At 42.7% G+C, this 13,958-nt stretch overlaps 1 protein-coding gene across 6 annotated transcripts in view; it reads left to right on the top strand.

Moving 5' to 3' along the window:
* Positions 1 to 13,958, top strand: part of ACSBG1 (acyl-CoA synthetase bubblegum family member 1) — a 37,504-nt gene that overhangs the window by 14,292 nt on the left and 9,254 nt on the right. For 5 of the 6 annotated variants that reach the window (XM_055716321.1, XM_027798118.2, XM_055716324.1 and 2 more), the window contains exons 3-8: positions 4,116 to 4,333; positions 4,988 to 5,076; positions 5,853 to 5,973; positions 8,130 to 8,210; positions 10,941 to 11,090; positions 13,542 to 13,718. In XM_055716321.1, the coding sequence (XP_055572296.1) occupies positions 4,116 to 4,333; positions 4,988 to 5,076; positions 5,853 to 5,973; positions 8,130 to 8,210; positions 10,941 to 11,090; positions 13,542 to 13,718 (836 nt within the window). Of the gene's footprint in view, positions 1 to 2,718; positions 2,803 to 4,115; positions 4,334 to 4,987; positions 5,077 to 5,852; positions 5,974 to 8,129; positions 8,211 to 10,940; positions 11,091 to 13,541; positions 13,719 to 13,958 lie in introns of those variants that run through there. The other variant, XM_055716322.1, reaches the window with a different exon arrangement.

Here is a 13,958-nt window from a genome sequence, read left to right as displayed (position 1 = left end):
ATATTAGCTTTAAACTGTAGGATTAGTGTTTTTTCCTCCTTTTATTTTTTTTTAGACTAGTACACAGTCTCCTTCATGCATCCCAGAGGTCCAGCAATTTCAGCCAGCTGGATTATTCATGGAGAGAAAAAAACCAGAAGGACTCGCACTTACTTTGTCTGTTTAAAGTAATTTTTGATATCTGGGCTGGGACAGCCAGCCTGTACTATGCCACAACTGTTCAGTCATACATAGCGGAAAGGAATAACAATTGGCTAATAAAAATACAAAAATTGTAATGTGTTTATGTTGTATGTTATTTCAGACTTGGTAGAAAATAATAAGAAGTGTGCTTTTATAAATCAGTATTCACGTGTAAATGGTTCACAAGTCTAGGATTATATTGTAAAAGATAACTGAAAACTCTCCAGGTGTTTAAGTGGTAAACAAAGCTTTTAACTATTTTTCTCTTCTCCTGTAAAGTTTCTTGTTGAAAAACTAGACTTTAGTGGAAAAACTGGACACCTAAAATCCAAAATATTTAGAACAGCTGTGCTTAGAGCAGTTCCTAAGACAAACTGCAGTACCGTCACCCTGTTACGTACTGTATGTTATGAGACTACTCTGCGCCATCTCGTCCTTCAGCAGCAAAAACAGTGAATCATGGAAAATTTAATCTGATCATGGAATTTGGCCTTGGAGAGAATGACATGGAGGGGGAACACTTGAAGAGGCTCAAACAGTGACAGTCAAGACTACCTATCTCAATGAAATCTCTGCCGTTTCTTGTTCTATCTGACAAAATAGTCTTATTCAGGAGCAAATCTTTTCTCACCATCTCTGACCTTCATCATATGAAGGACACGAGCCAAGATCACATAGTAGTGAATGAAAAAAGCATTTTGGGTACAAAGAATAATGCAGGTGATAGGAGTTACTGGAAGAAAGAGGGAAGCAACAAATATTCCTGTTTGTTTGCAGTGGCATTGAGTACTTTGAGCTGGAATGCTGTTTTAGTTTTTTTCTTATGCTCTCTGTAAACTTACAGGTGTATAATGTACCAATGCTAATCGTGTATTTAAAGGATCTCTATTGCGATTTCCACTTTGGTTTCAGGTGCTAGAGTTAATTTCCAGCCTGGACATTGCAGTTTGACTTTCAGATGCTAGTGAGGCACAGCTCGCTGTTTTGCTTTTCCCAAAGTTTATAATCTATTCATTCAGTATTTCGCAAGCCATTCCTCCCCAGGCTCTGCCGGAGAAGGATGAGCTCTGCTCAAAATCCCTCCACAAACTGACAGCGGAGTATGTTCATGTTGTGCCATTTTTACGAATTCTATAGGACAGAATAATTAGATCTTCAGGGTTATTTGGTTTATTCAGATTTGGAAACTGGTTTTAGATTTAAGTTCTACCTGCAAATAAATGCAAGAATAGACATTGAATGGTCATTCAAGTTGATAGTCCTTTGCAGTATATATTGTGTATTATTAAAGTGATTTACTGAGTCTCCGTGAAACTGATTCTGTTCTTAGTCTTTGTCAAAGATGCCTTTTTGACACCAGAAAGAACTGTATAAGGAAAAGCAAAAGTTTCAAAGTACATTTTTGGTTTCTGTGTATAGATAATGCAATGATTTGATTGATTTTCACTCTGTAGAAGCTATTCTGTTATCTATTGTACATCTGCAGTGAAAAGGTAGTAATTATGCAACTTCTGTAATGTTGTAGAAATGTTGCTAATATTTTCAGTTCCTGTGAAGACAGATACTATTTGTTCAAGAGCGTTTTTAATAATAAATGGAATAGAATGTATTTTAGCTCTTTATGGTATGAATTTGTTTTGAACAGAGCAGTCACCCACCTGTGCCCAGTCACACCTGCAATCCCTGCCAGCCTCATTGGTTTAGAAGCCAGAACATGACACAGAGTTTTTCATCTGGGCTTTGGTGTGTCACTGCAGAAAATAAGCATTTCGATTAATGCCAGCTTCTCTCAGAGCCCTTATTGCTCGCTCGTCCTTTCCACACCAGGGTTGGGGTTAAGTGCAGAAACACCTACTCATAACAGATTTGTTTACACTTCGATAAAGGCTGTTTATTACCTAGAATCTGTTATAGATACTTATTTTCTAAACTGTCTGGATTTGATGCCCTTCCTCCGGTGACCGAAGCAAAGCTCCACACCTGTGTTTTGAAAATCATTATATGCAATTTACATACGAGAAGATGAAGGCACAAGGAGATAAAGCAGCTTTATTTGTATTTATTGCTGTCATTATTACTTTGTTTGTCAAGAGAACAAATGCAAGACTGTGAGTCAGGATGGTGAATGGAACATAATGTGAGCCAGGGCCATTAATCCTGGATGGAAACACATCACAGCCTGGCTGCTCAGTTCACTTTCTGTACCAGGGGTTTTATCTCCTTACCTGGGAGGGGATAAAAAGGTGAATTTCCACCCCCCCCCCCCCCCCAAATACTCTGCACATGCTAGGAAATAGCATGGGGCAGTGAAATCTTCAGAAGTAGTTTCATGGAGTACTGGCAGCAGAATAGGCTTGTTTTGGTGTTTCTTCATTTACCAGCTGACTGTGCATGAGCTATTCTGCACTGCTAAGGAATGATTTTTTTTTTGCTACAAGAGAAAGTTGAGTTTGGCTTTTTTCTTTATGTACACTTGTGAGCTTACAATAGCTGGCCATGCCTCTGGTTCTCTGTGCAGATGGTAAACGTGAGCTGAGTGAGGCTGCAAGCGTGTTCTGAAGCGCGTGTGTGGATCCAGCGCTGGCTGATGAGTTCCTGCATTGCCAGAAATGCTCAGAGGTAGTTTGGGGGCCCACTATGAAGTACCTAGAGGAATAGCATTTGAGAGGGATGTGAAACGTGTTGTATTTTGAGCACTCCAGAACTGTTCTTTTCAGCCACTGAGGTACCAGGAAACAGTATAGATACTAGCTGAGCTTTCTATACAGGTTTTGCTTTCCATAGGTGTAGTAAAAACAATCGTGATTATTAACTTGTATCAGAAACTTCAAAAAGTTGTATTTTCTGACAAAATTTCTGACAAACCTAAGGTCTTTGATGTGAATTTTTCCACCAGCTCTCTATAGAATATATATATATCTTTTTTAAGTTTATGGTAAAAATACTTCTAAATTTATGAAAGTAAATCTAAGGCAAAAATGTCCTTAAAATGTTCTTGTACTATTTGGTTCAGAAGTATGGGAACTGACTTGTTGGTTGGGAAGTCATGGGTGTCTTTTTGTCTTCCTTGTGGGAATTCATCTAAATTTTGCCAACTTACTAACGCCTACATTCTCTAAGGAGTGTATTTATACTCAGCCTGCTTCTTGCTGGGTTTGCAAGAGCCAAGTAGAGTCTCTGAGCGTCATTCCTTGTGAATGCCAGGGACTGCTCTAGCCTTTGGCACCAGCCGTGAGAGCCAGGTGATGGTAGTGGTTCCTCTGTGCCTGTGTCCTGTCAAGGAAGGGGAGGAAAAATACAGGGCTAAAAAAGTGGGTGACAGAAACAGAGGGTGAGGAAGGCAAGAGCAGAAGAAGGTGAAAGATGATGTGGAAATAGGGCAGGACAGGAGTGAAGTGGATGTACGTACTAGACACAGGGCAGATGACCAAGCAAAAAACCTGTGCGGAGTAGTGGGGAACAGGGGCAGGATGAAGGAGAATAGCTGGAGGGGAAGGAGGGAGGAAAGAGCTGCAAACAAAAGGAGCTTGAGTGCTGAACAGGGGTGGAAGTTTTGGATCTTTCAGATCTCTGTAGCCTTCTGATTCACCAGCTCCTCCATTAGCTCAAGGGCAGTGGGTTGTGCAGGGCTGAGTGTGGGACTAACAGAATCTGCTGGGATTGGTGGTGTGCCTGTAACACACAGATCAGCAGCATTCTGTATGATGGCATTTTATTCAAAATGCACAAAGAAGCGTAAGAAATAAAGATTTCCCTTTCTGCATGGCATATTTGGTGGTAGTTATAAAATGGTAAAGCCCTCCTCTCAAAGGGTGGGAAGTGCCAGAGTTGTGCTTGGTCCTGCATCTTTATCAATCCCCTTGTCTCGGTACACAGTCACACAGTGTTTTTCCAACGACAGAATTCCTTGACGATAATGCTTTACTTCCCAGAGTCTCTGTGGACTTCCTTTGCTGACGGCAGAGTCAGGCTGCGAATAGATAACTCGTGTCCACAGACTCCCATAACAGTTCATCAGATGTTCAAGACGAGTCTAGAAAAATATGGATCTCTTAATGCTTTGGCCAGCAAAAAGGACGGAAAATGGGAGAAGATAACTTTTTCAGAGTATTATTGCCTCTCCAGGAAAGCAGCCAAGAGCTTCTTGAAGGTAGGTACAGGAAACAAAATCAGTTCCTTTTTTTTTCTTTGTCTCCTTAAAAAATCCCAAAACAAAACAATAAATAAATAAACCACCCACCAAAACCAATATAAAAGGCTTTTCCCAATTAATTGAAGGTCAGTAGTCACATTCTTTATTGAAATGACAACAATGAAAATTGGTTTTGGTCCAAGAGATAACACTGCTGTCAAGTGAACTTGACTGCAAGTGAGGAGCTGCTGTGTTGCACTGTCTCGAAGGGGCATGAGTACAAAGATAAGGCCTGAAGATTAAAAAAAAAAAGAAAAACAGGTGAAAGCTGCACTGAATTTGGCAAGATAAGGACAGATTTTGAAACAGACGAAACAAAGGGTAAGATTAGTACTCACGCTTTTGTTCATATTGAAACGTTTTGGGCCCTTCAGGGCAGCAGAGCTCAGCCTGACTACAGCAGGTAGTGGAAAGTTTGCATCACGTGAATTGCTGATAAATACTGGGTTTGCCTGGATACCAACACAGAGATGTGCATGGACATGTCTTGGCAATACTGAAATAAGAAGTATATCAAAACTTCCCATGCTTTATATTGTGTGTATGTTTAATGCTGTATGGTTTTCTCCAATGTGCCTATATCATACAACCTTATGCTTATTATTTTTTAAGCTTGGTCTAGAACGATTTCACAGCGTATCAATCCTTGGATTTAATTCTCCAGAATGGTTCATCTCAGCTGTTGGAGCTGTTTTTGCTGGGTAAGACTTTTTGACTTGATTTTGCGAGGGATTTGGGATTTCTGTTTTGCTAGGTCTGGAAATGTAGCAAATCAGTATTTTTTGTCTTGTCTTGGAAGTTGTGCTGCAGCTGATCAGCATGTTCACCAACTTGCTGGAGTCTCATAGCTTTCAGTATGTCTGAGATAGTCCAGACACTTAGAAATCGAGCCTGTTTGCTATGGACATAACTGTGACAGTCACACAGAAGCTTTTGTACAGTATCTTATCACTGGAAGATGTGGGAAACAGATGAGACTCCCAGTTTTATACGTTATGTTTGTCTACAGCAAGATACGTTCAAGTAGATGAAGTGACAGATAAATACTGACTGATACCTGTTTATACAATTTGGATTTTACCTCTTAAGCTGTTGCTGTGCCAGTGAAATTCAAATTGGTACCTCTGTGCAGCTTGAACAGCAGGAGGACATAAGTGGGTGTTTTACCACTTCCTGAGCTAATTCTCACATAGCCTTCAGTGCGTCAAAATGCTGACTCCTAGCCTGTGGCATCTTCTGCTGCACAGAGGTCAGAGATTAATTTTTACCGTGTGCGTATATCAGAGATATTGATGGATATTAATGTATATCTGAATACTTGAAATAAACATGGCAGCCGTGCTGCTGTTTACTTGCACATAGTCGTACTCCTTCAGCTTTCATTTCATCCTTGATTATTATTCGTTTTGATACTAAGTGCATGTATATGTGTGTGTATGTATATAAATATATGTTCTATGTGTATCTATTTCTGCAGAGGAATTGTCACAGGAATATATACAACCAGTTCTCCCGAGGCCTGCCACTACATTGCTCATGACAGCAAAACCAATATCATGGTTGTGGAAAACTGGAAACAATTGGACAAGATAATGCAGGTATAACATAGCCAAATGGTTACTGAAAAGCCAAAATTTTCCCATTTCTTGATGCTGTATAGGTCCCGGATACCATATTCACCATCTCTGTTGTGAACCCTTCCATGGGAGTGTTCCTGGTGGGAACTCTGCTGCCTGGTGTTTGGGCCGTTGGGGGCCGTGCAGCCCTGCTCCTTGCAGTGCCGGTGGCTGGCACCTTGGCGCTTCTGGTTCTCTCCAGCAGAGCTCACAGGCTGGGGCACTGCAAGCCCACCTGGAGAACCCCCCCATTCTTTATAAAGATCTTGCCTTTATAATGTCACCACCTGATTCTCTTTGGGAAAGCGCAGATCACGTATGTGGAAGAGGTTATGGTGATGCCAGTTTGGAAAGGCCTGCCATTTAAATATTAAAGATTATAGCATCCAGAATTTCGTCTTCCCAAAGTGTCATCTTTTCCTGCTTGTAGTATTAACCATAAAGGCTGTTCAGTTTACTGCTCTTTGCTAGGCCCCTCCCAGTACAGACTGGGCCCTGTCCCAGTATACACTGGATCCCATTGGTCCTGCCTCAGTACAAACGGGCAGCTGCAGCCCGAAACGCCTGAGCCAGCGGCAGTGGGCAGTGGCTGGAGCTGGTGGCAGTGGGCAGTGGCTGGAGCTGGTGGCAGTGGCTGGAGCTGGTGGCAGCGGCTGGAGCCCTGGAGCCAGCGGGCAGCGGGCAGTGTGCGGTGGTGGGTTGGCGCTAGGCCGCCCTGCCTGGCACAGGGAGCTGGGCCCCGCCATCCCTGTGGGTCCCTTCCAGCTCCAGGTCTCCGCTGGTGCTGGGGGTTGGTGGGAGAGGTTCCTGTGAGAGACAAGGAGTCTCTAAGGAATGGTCACAGTTCTGACAGGCCGTGGCAGCTCTGAGCGGGTCCGTGCAGGTGGAAGGACCATTTGGCGGAAGGTCCCTGTTGTGTGAGTGGGGGAGGGGGCACAGCCCCGCTCCCGGGCAGGGGTCACCCTGGTGGGTGCAGGGGGCCGTGGCTGGAGACGAGTTGTTGCACTGGCACCAGCTGCAGTTGCTGAAGCAGGGGGGGTGGGTGGAGGGCCCATGGTGGAGTTTTCTGCCAAAAACATTGCACCTGCCAGAGAGAAAATGTCTGTGGGATTTTTTCACATGCACATCATGTAGGTTATATATTAATTACTTTGCATTTTGTTGTTCTGTTTTTCATGTGATTTGGAGGAAGAGAGATTTTTGTAAGTATTCTGGAAAAGCACAGTCAGGAAGCCCTGCAGTGTCGTGGACTGAAAGCTGTGCTGTGCTGGCATGGACATGCAGAGAGACTGTAAATTGAGCTCAAGGGCTTTGATTAACACACATTTCTATCTAGAAAAAGACAAGACAGCTCTGGCCAGCACTGCTTAATCCAGCTGAGAGATTTTAGAAGCTTTTGTTTTTTTCAGGAAGAACCTAAGACCGAAATAATAACATTTCAGTTGTGATCCGAACAGTATATACGTAATGGTGACCATCAAGGCACCGCTTTTGTGCCAGCAGCAGGCTGATCAAATCCGTTCACAATGTGATTAATTCAAAGGCATGTGTGGGGCGCGGGTCCCGCAGGGGTGGGTGTGATAGATGCTGTCTGCAGCCACGCAAAGCGGAGGGCGAGCTGCCGAAAGCAGCAGCATTGCTGTCGGCCTGTAAGCCCTGCAGTCTCATGTTTTTATTTATTCTTAAAAAGTGCATATGGCTTTCTCTTTTGTTTCTTTAAGGAGGTAGGAATTTCTTCAACAGTTTAACAAAAGGTGCTGCTGAGGGATGTGCTCCATCTGTATCAGTAACCACAGCAGCTCAGATCAGCTTCTAGCCTGACCTAGACTGTTCCTTGATGTGCCCTTTGGTGTGTCACAAGAGAGGATGCCGAGGAGCCATTTCTACTGTACTATTTTTTCCCCCATCTTTTGACTGAAAACAGGTTTTCTAGAGCAGACTCTATAGCATCTTTTTTTCCCCTCCTTCCCCCCCTCCACTCCTTGTTGAGCTAGTTGTAAGTTTAGGGGAGAATATTTGAGGGTAGAGGGAAACGGGGTTTCTTGTGACTGCCAAGCCATTACAGTTTTGGCAGTATTTTAATGGGAAAAAAACCTCACAAGATATAAGTAATAAATTTGTTTTAAAAAATCCAACAGATCTGGAATCGCTTGCCACACTTGAAAGCCGTTGTGCTATATAAGGATTCCATTCCAGAGAGACATCCAAATTTGTATACGGTATGTGAATGCTAAAACAGAGTTATAATTCATGGGATATTATTTATTTGATGAATTTCTACTATGTGTAATCTGGAGGATGTTTACCTTGTGTTCCAGCAAGCACATTCAAAAGGTTCACCAGCTTTTTCTGTTTAACTTAAAATTAGAGCTACATTGCTTAACTGTCTGTCTTGGGTCTTCTTGGCTTTTTACTTGACTGGGTTAATGAAGCCCCTGTAGGCTTCAGGTGGGACTGTGCACTCTCAGAACAGCTACAGTAACATTGTCCACTGGTGCTAGTGAGAACTGAATTGTGGTTAGTTACAGCGGATCCAAGAACATGAAAACACTTGTGCTTTTACAGATGATAATCACATTTTGTTTGCACCAAATACTTCTGGTCACAGGCAACAACCGAAGAGAAATAACTACGGACCACATGGAGAGTTTGCTTTGTATCACATGATAAAAATAAAGCAGAAAAAGGGACAAAGGACTGAGTGGTAGAAGTCCAGCTTTTAAGAAGTAGGAGGACTAGAAGCAGAACAGATTTTTATAAACATGTTATTCCAATATATTTTGAAAATATAATTGAAACTGGTTAAGTAATAAGAATACAAAAATTAGCATTTTAAGTGGACTACAGATTATCAGATTTTAGGCTGAAAAACTTCAACTGGGGAAAAAAATAGATATTAATGAAGATAGCAGCATATAAGTATTCTAAATATTTGTGGGTTTTATAACCTGAGGGGTACACAAGAGAAGTCTTCTGCACTTGTTTTAATCATACCTTCTTTTGCTATGTGGCATAGCAATGTAATGTAACTCTCTAGTAATAAACAGGTACCGTTACACTGCCATACATACTGGTGTAGAGTGTGCCTTGCATCTCAGTACAATAAAAAAATTAATACAAAGAAGACCTTACTATTTATATTTCTTAGTAAGAAGAGGGAGTACTAGCAATGAATTCCAGAACACCATTCAGTTGCTGAAACCTGAATACCCGAGAACTGATACACTTGACAACCCCCTGTTCAGGTGTCACGTTGGACACGTTTTCCCAATGGAGAAGGGCAGCTGTGAGAGTGTCTGACAGTTGCCATAGTTTATGTTGCTAGAGGAAAAATCAGAGGTCAAATCACCGAAGGCAGAAATGTTTGTTTATTAGGTTTGATGTAAAACAAACCACCCAAACCACATGACGTGATAAAAGGGATTTGTGTTGCAAGTTGACAGCTAACCTGTAATGAGCAGTTGCTGCAGTAAAGGCAGAGCCCTGGTTCACTGATGAGTGCATGTTTCCAGAAGGCAAATGCAAAGTCAGTAGCGTGTGTGACTGGCTTTTTGTACCTTTCATGCTCTGTGGAATGGGCATACTGTCTGTTGCGGGTCCTGTTCAGTAAACAAAGCCTAGACAACAGATGCGCAGTGATTAATGCATTCTAGTTTGAGAAGACAGCAGGGTCAGGAAAACAGGAACAACTGCTAAGTCACACACAAACAATTACATCCTTGGCACCTCCAGACTTTCCAGGAGCTCGTGAGATTGATGCAGCCACATTCTGTGGGAAGGGATAGGCTGTGACAAAGCCTCTGTTTGCTACAGAGCTGCTTCATCTCTTTTCAGAGATGTGGTTTGTTGCAAGAAAGCATAAAACTGATGAGGGATCCTTAGGGTAGCCTTGCCACCCAAGAAGGGGAAGTCTAGGTGCCACAGAGGCTAACCATTGTAGCCTTAGTAGCCCACTGGCAATGGCAGAGGTCTGAAGGAAACGATGAACTCAAGCACATCCTCTCCTTTTTCACCTCTGCTGCCCTTTGCATCACCCCTTCACTGCTGGGTGGCCCTAGATAGATCTCCGAGGAATCACTGAGGAGTGGAGGTGCTGCATTTTGTGTTTGAATAACACAGTTCTGTAGCACAGTGTCAATCATCTGATTCCCATGGGAAACTGACTGTTTGGTTATTGGCTTTCTTAAAAAATGTTGTTATACACTGGTTTTCGATTAGCATAGAAATCAATGGTACACTCGGCAGTGTATCAGGTGCAGGCAATAGAAGTATCTGGGAGCAACCAATCTAATATAGAAGATCAGGTTCAGCATTCTGCTGGGCCAATTTGTGCAGCACAAAAGTCCAGCATCATAAAAGGTTTTGCTCATTCTAGATTGAGCCAAATTTGAATGGAAGTTGTGACCAGCATCGTATGCTCTGTTTGCTATAAAATAGCAGATAATTTGGGCAGACATTCACACATCTAGATAATGATGCTTTTGCAAAGAAACTTTTCATCCAATTGCTTAGATTTATATTTGTATTTACATAGAGGACAAGGCATTGTAGATGCAATGTCACAAGTGTACTCTGACTTAAAAAAATGGTACATCCAGATTATTTTAAATGAGATTAAAAATCATTGTGATAGTGTGAGATAGTAACAGAATTTTAGCCTCTGTGACTTTTCCATAGTATCCATCTTGGCGGAGGAATAGTATTACTATTCCCTTAGACAATGAAAAGCCTCATGGCAGCACAGTTTAGGACAGCCTGTGTGCAGTTCACACGTAACGTTCTGAGCTGGCCTTGCCATATATCTAACGTGGGCGGGGGAAACTTGCTTGGGAAACACGTTCAGAGCCAGGCACTGAAGGTTCCTGCCATTTTTGAGACTGGTAAGGTACTGCATTTTCCCCACTTGTAAGGAGCTTTTTCTATCCTATCTTTTCTGTTACATATTCTAGATGGAAGAGTTTCTGGAATTGGGAGATGACGTATCTGATTCTACTTTGGATGATATTATTAACTCCCAAAAGCCAAATCAATGCTGTGTACTAATATACACATCCGGAACAACTGGGAAGCCAAAAGGAGCTATGCTGAGTCATGACAATGTATGTACTTTAGGCTCTTCCTTTACCAGAAAAATAGCAAAGTATGCAGAGATTTATTCGTGTGTTTTGAAATTACATGTACGTACTAGAGCCTTGAAATGCTTTTGCTTTTGCAACATGGGTAGCGTACTACAAAGCAATATTCAAAATGCAGTCAGCAATTTCCAGTGAAGTATAAGCAAGGTAAAAGAATGAAACTCCATTCAAACTAGCATTTCACAAGGCTGAACAGTTTGTTACGACTAAAATTTTTTTATTCACTGGTTTTCTTGAGATATAATGCATATATTCATAAAGAGAATTCATGGAGTGGCATAAAGTCTCTCAGGTGATGTCACAGTCATCTTAAAACAAGCAAATCATATACATCATCTATCAGAACAGCTTGATAGGCTGCTTTCGCAAATTTTATTAAAATGGGGGTGAATGTGTGGGTTTTTTGCTTTGGTTGGCGATATTGTATTACTAGACTTGCGTTTCTGCATCTTTCACTGGAGGACAGTACAACTCTAGTACACAGTGCTGGTACTGGAATAGCCCCACCTGCATTGCTGTGAACAGAAAATTTCCCAGTGACAGAGAAGAGCAAAATCGTTTGCAAAAAGGACTTTCTGCAGAGGTCTGCTAGCAAAGATCTGTAGTGCAGGTTTTTTGGGGTTTTATGTTGTTAGTTTTTTAGGGTGGCTGAGCAGGAGTGGAAAGCAGGGAGCCTTTCTGAACACACAGACAATCTGTGAAAAGGCTGGGCTAAGCTGTGGCCTCTCCTCTCAAAATAAAGCAGAAACTATTGCAGGTGTGCACACTGTGAGGAGCAATTCACCCAGATGTAGGGAAACGGTACAGTGGTGTCTGGAGGCAGAACACAGTGGATGTGGTAGACAAAAAGACTGATCTGACATTGCACATCCTATGCTCTTCCATCTCGGAGGGGTCTGGTGTCATTTCCACGTTAGCTGCCAAACTATTCCTGGCTGCTGATCACAATCAGGCTATTTTTATGTTGACGAACAGTGGAAAACATGCCTTGCCTGTGGCTGTGCTGCTGCCTTCTTTAGTCAAAAGATGTTTGGTACTGTCCCTGTGCAAAACCAGTGCTGAATCAGTCGTGTGTGCCCCCCGCACAGCTCTGCTGCGAGTGTGCCTGCGGCTGGGAGGCTTGGGGGACAAGGGTAAGCAATCGATACAGCCACATCTCAAAAACATCCCATCCTGCCTGCTCTGTTCGTCCCCCATAGCCACTTGTCCAGTGCTGCCGTCTGAACTTGGAGTGGCCCGGCCTGACAGCATGCTGCTCCTTGAAAACCTCTCAGAATCTGTGTTTCCTTAGACCAAATGCACACCTGTACCGTACAAAGAAAAGGAGCTGGCAGGAATGTAGTGTGACAGCAATACTGCATGTGATTTGTATCTCTTCCTGGCCATCCTGAATAATCTCACTGCTGTGTCCTGCTCTCCCCATTGTAGATTAGACTCCTCTGGGAAAGAGCTGTTCTTCTTCAGGGTTTTGGTGTTTTTTGGGGGGGTCGGGGGTGGATGGGTTTGGAGGTTTTGTGTGTTACTGGATTTTTGGTGGGGTTTTTTGCTGTGCGCAATTGAGGGGGGAGGGAAAAGATATACCATCACATGTATTTGTGGGTCTTCCATATGCTATGTTCTGATAATGAAGACATGCATATTTAGCATCCCTGAACTGCATCTTCTGAGATAAATTAGGAATTGGGAAGAAGGGAGGGAAGCATCATCCAGTTTCACTAAGAAGTCAAGCAGCACATCTTCAAAAATATTCACCTATGGACTCCCACTCAAGGGGGGGGGCCTGTCATTTGTGAACCCCCACGGTGAATACACCAGAGGATCCCAGAGGAGCAGAATACAGCTGCTGTCTTCCTCAGTGCTTGGCCAGGGGATGGTTACTCCAAGACAATGAGCTTGTTGCTGATACTGAAATGTCCTTGGAGCTCACTGATCACTGAGTATTTATTCTTTTTCAGCTAAACGTATAGACGTAGCAGTGGTGAAAAGTGCCAGCTTGACAGGAAAGTATGCACAGTAGGAGTGCTGCAAAAGAAGGGGCAGATCGATTTACTCCTTGTCCATCCAGCCTGTGGCTGCTCTGCTCGGTGTGTCACTAGGGCTGGGAGCTGGTGGCATTCAGAGCCCAGGCAGGCAGGAGAAAGATTGCGTTTACTTACATTGTCTGCAAGTCTGTGTTGCTGCCGCGTTCATCTTGCTTTTGACTGACTGTCCCCCAGGGAACTAACAGTCTGGTGTGTTGTCAAAGATTGCAATGTCTTCAGCAAATTCTGTGAGCACAGATTCTTCATAGTTACATTAGCACAGCATGAGGATCCTTAGTTTGTGTTAAAAGGAAAAAATAAAAAAAAAAACCAACACAAAAAACCCAACAAACAAACCATCATACCTAACGTGTTTTATTATTTATTTAAACAGATAACTTGGACGTCAGCACATTGCAGCAGAGCAGGAGATATGCAACCTGCAGAGGTCCAGCAGGAATCTATAGTCAGTTATCTCCCGCTCAGCCACATAGCCGCGCAGATATACGACCTGTGGACTGGAATCAAGTGGGGCGAGCAAGTGTACTTTGCTGAGCCAGATGCTCTGAAGGTACCTGCCTTGTGTTGCACCTAATAAAGCTTGTGCTTCTTCCTCTCAGAAAACATCCCAAGGAAAGAATATGATTTTTGAAGAGTTGCAGAGGATGAAGATTGAGAGTCCATTATTGTAAAAATTATGGAAGAATAAAATCCATTAGACTTGGGATCCAGTGCTATAGGCTGCAACTAAAATATATAATCTAGATTGGTAAGGTCTTTAAAGGCAAGAGTATTCATCTAAAGTGAAAGC

The sequence above is a fragment of the Falco cherrug genome, chromosome 7 (genome assembly GCF_023634085.1).
Source record: "Falco cherrug isolate bFalChe1 chromosome 7, bFalChe1.pri, whole genome shotgun sequence".
Lineage (NCBI taxonomy): Eukaryota > Metazoa > Chordata > Aves > Falconiformes > Falconidae > Falco > Falco cherrug.
Note: the sequence above shows the minus strand (reverse complement) of the source record. Positions and strands in the feature narration are given on the sequence as shown.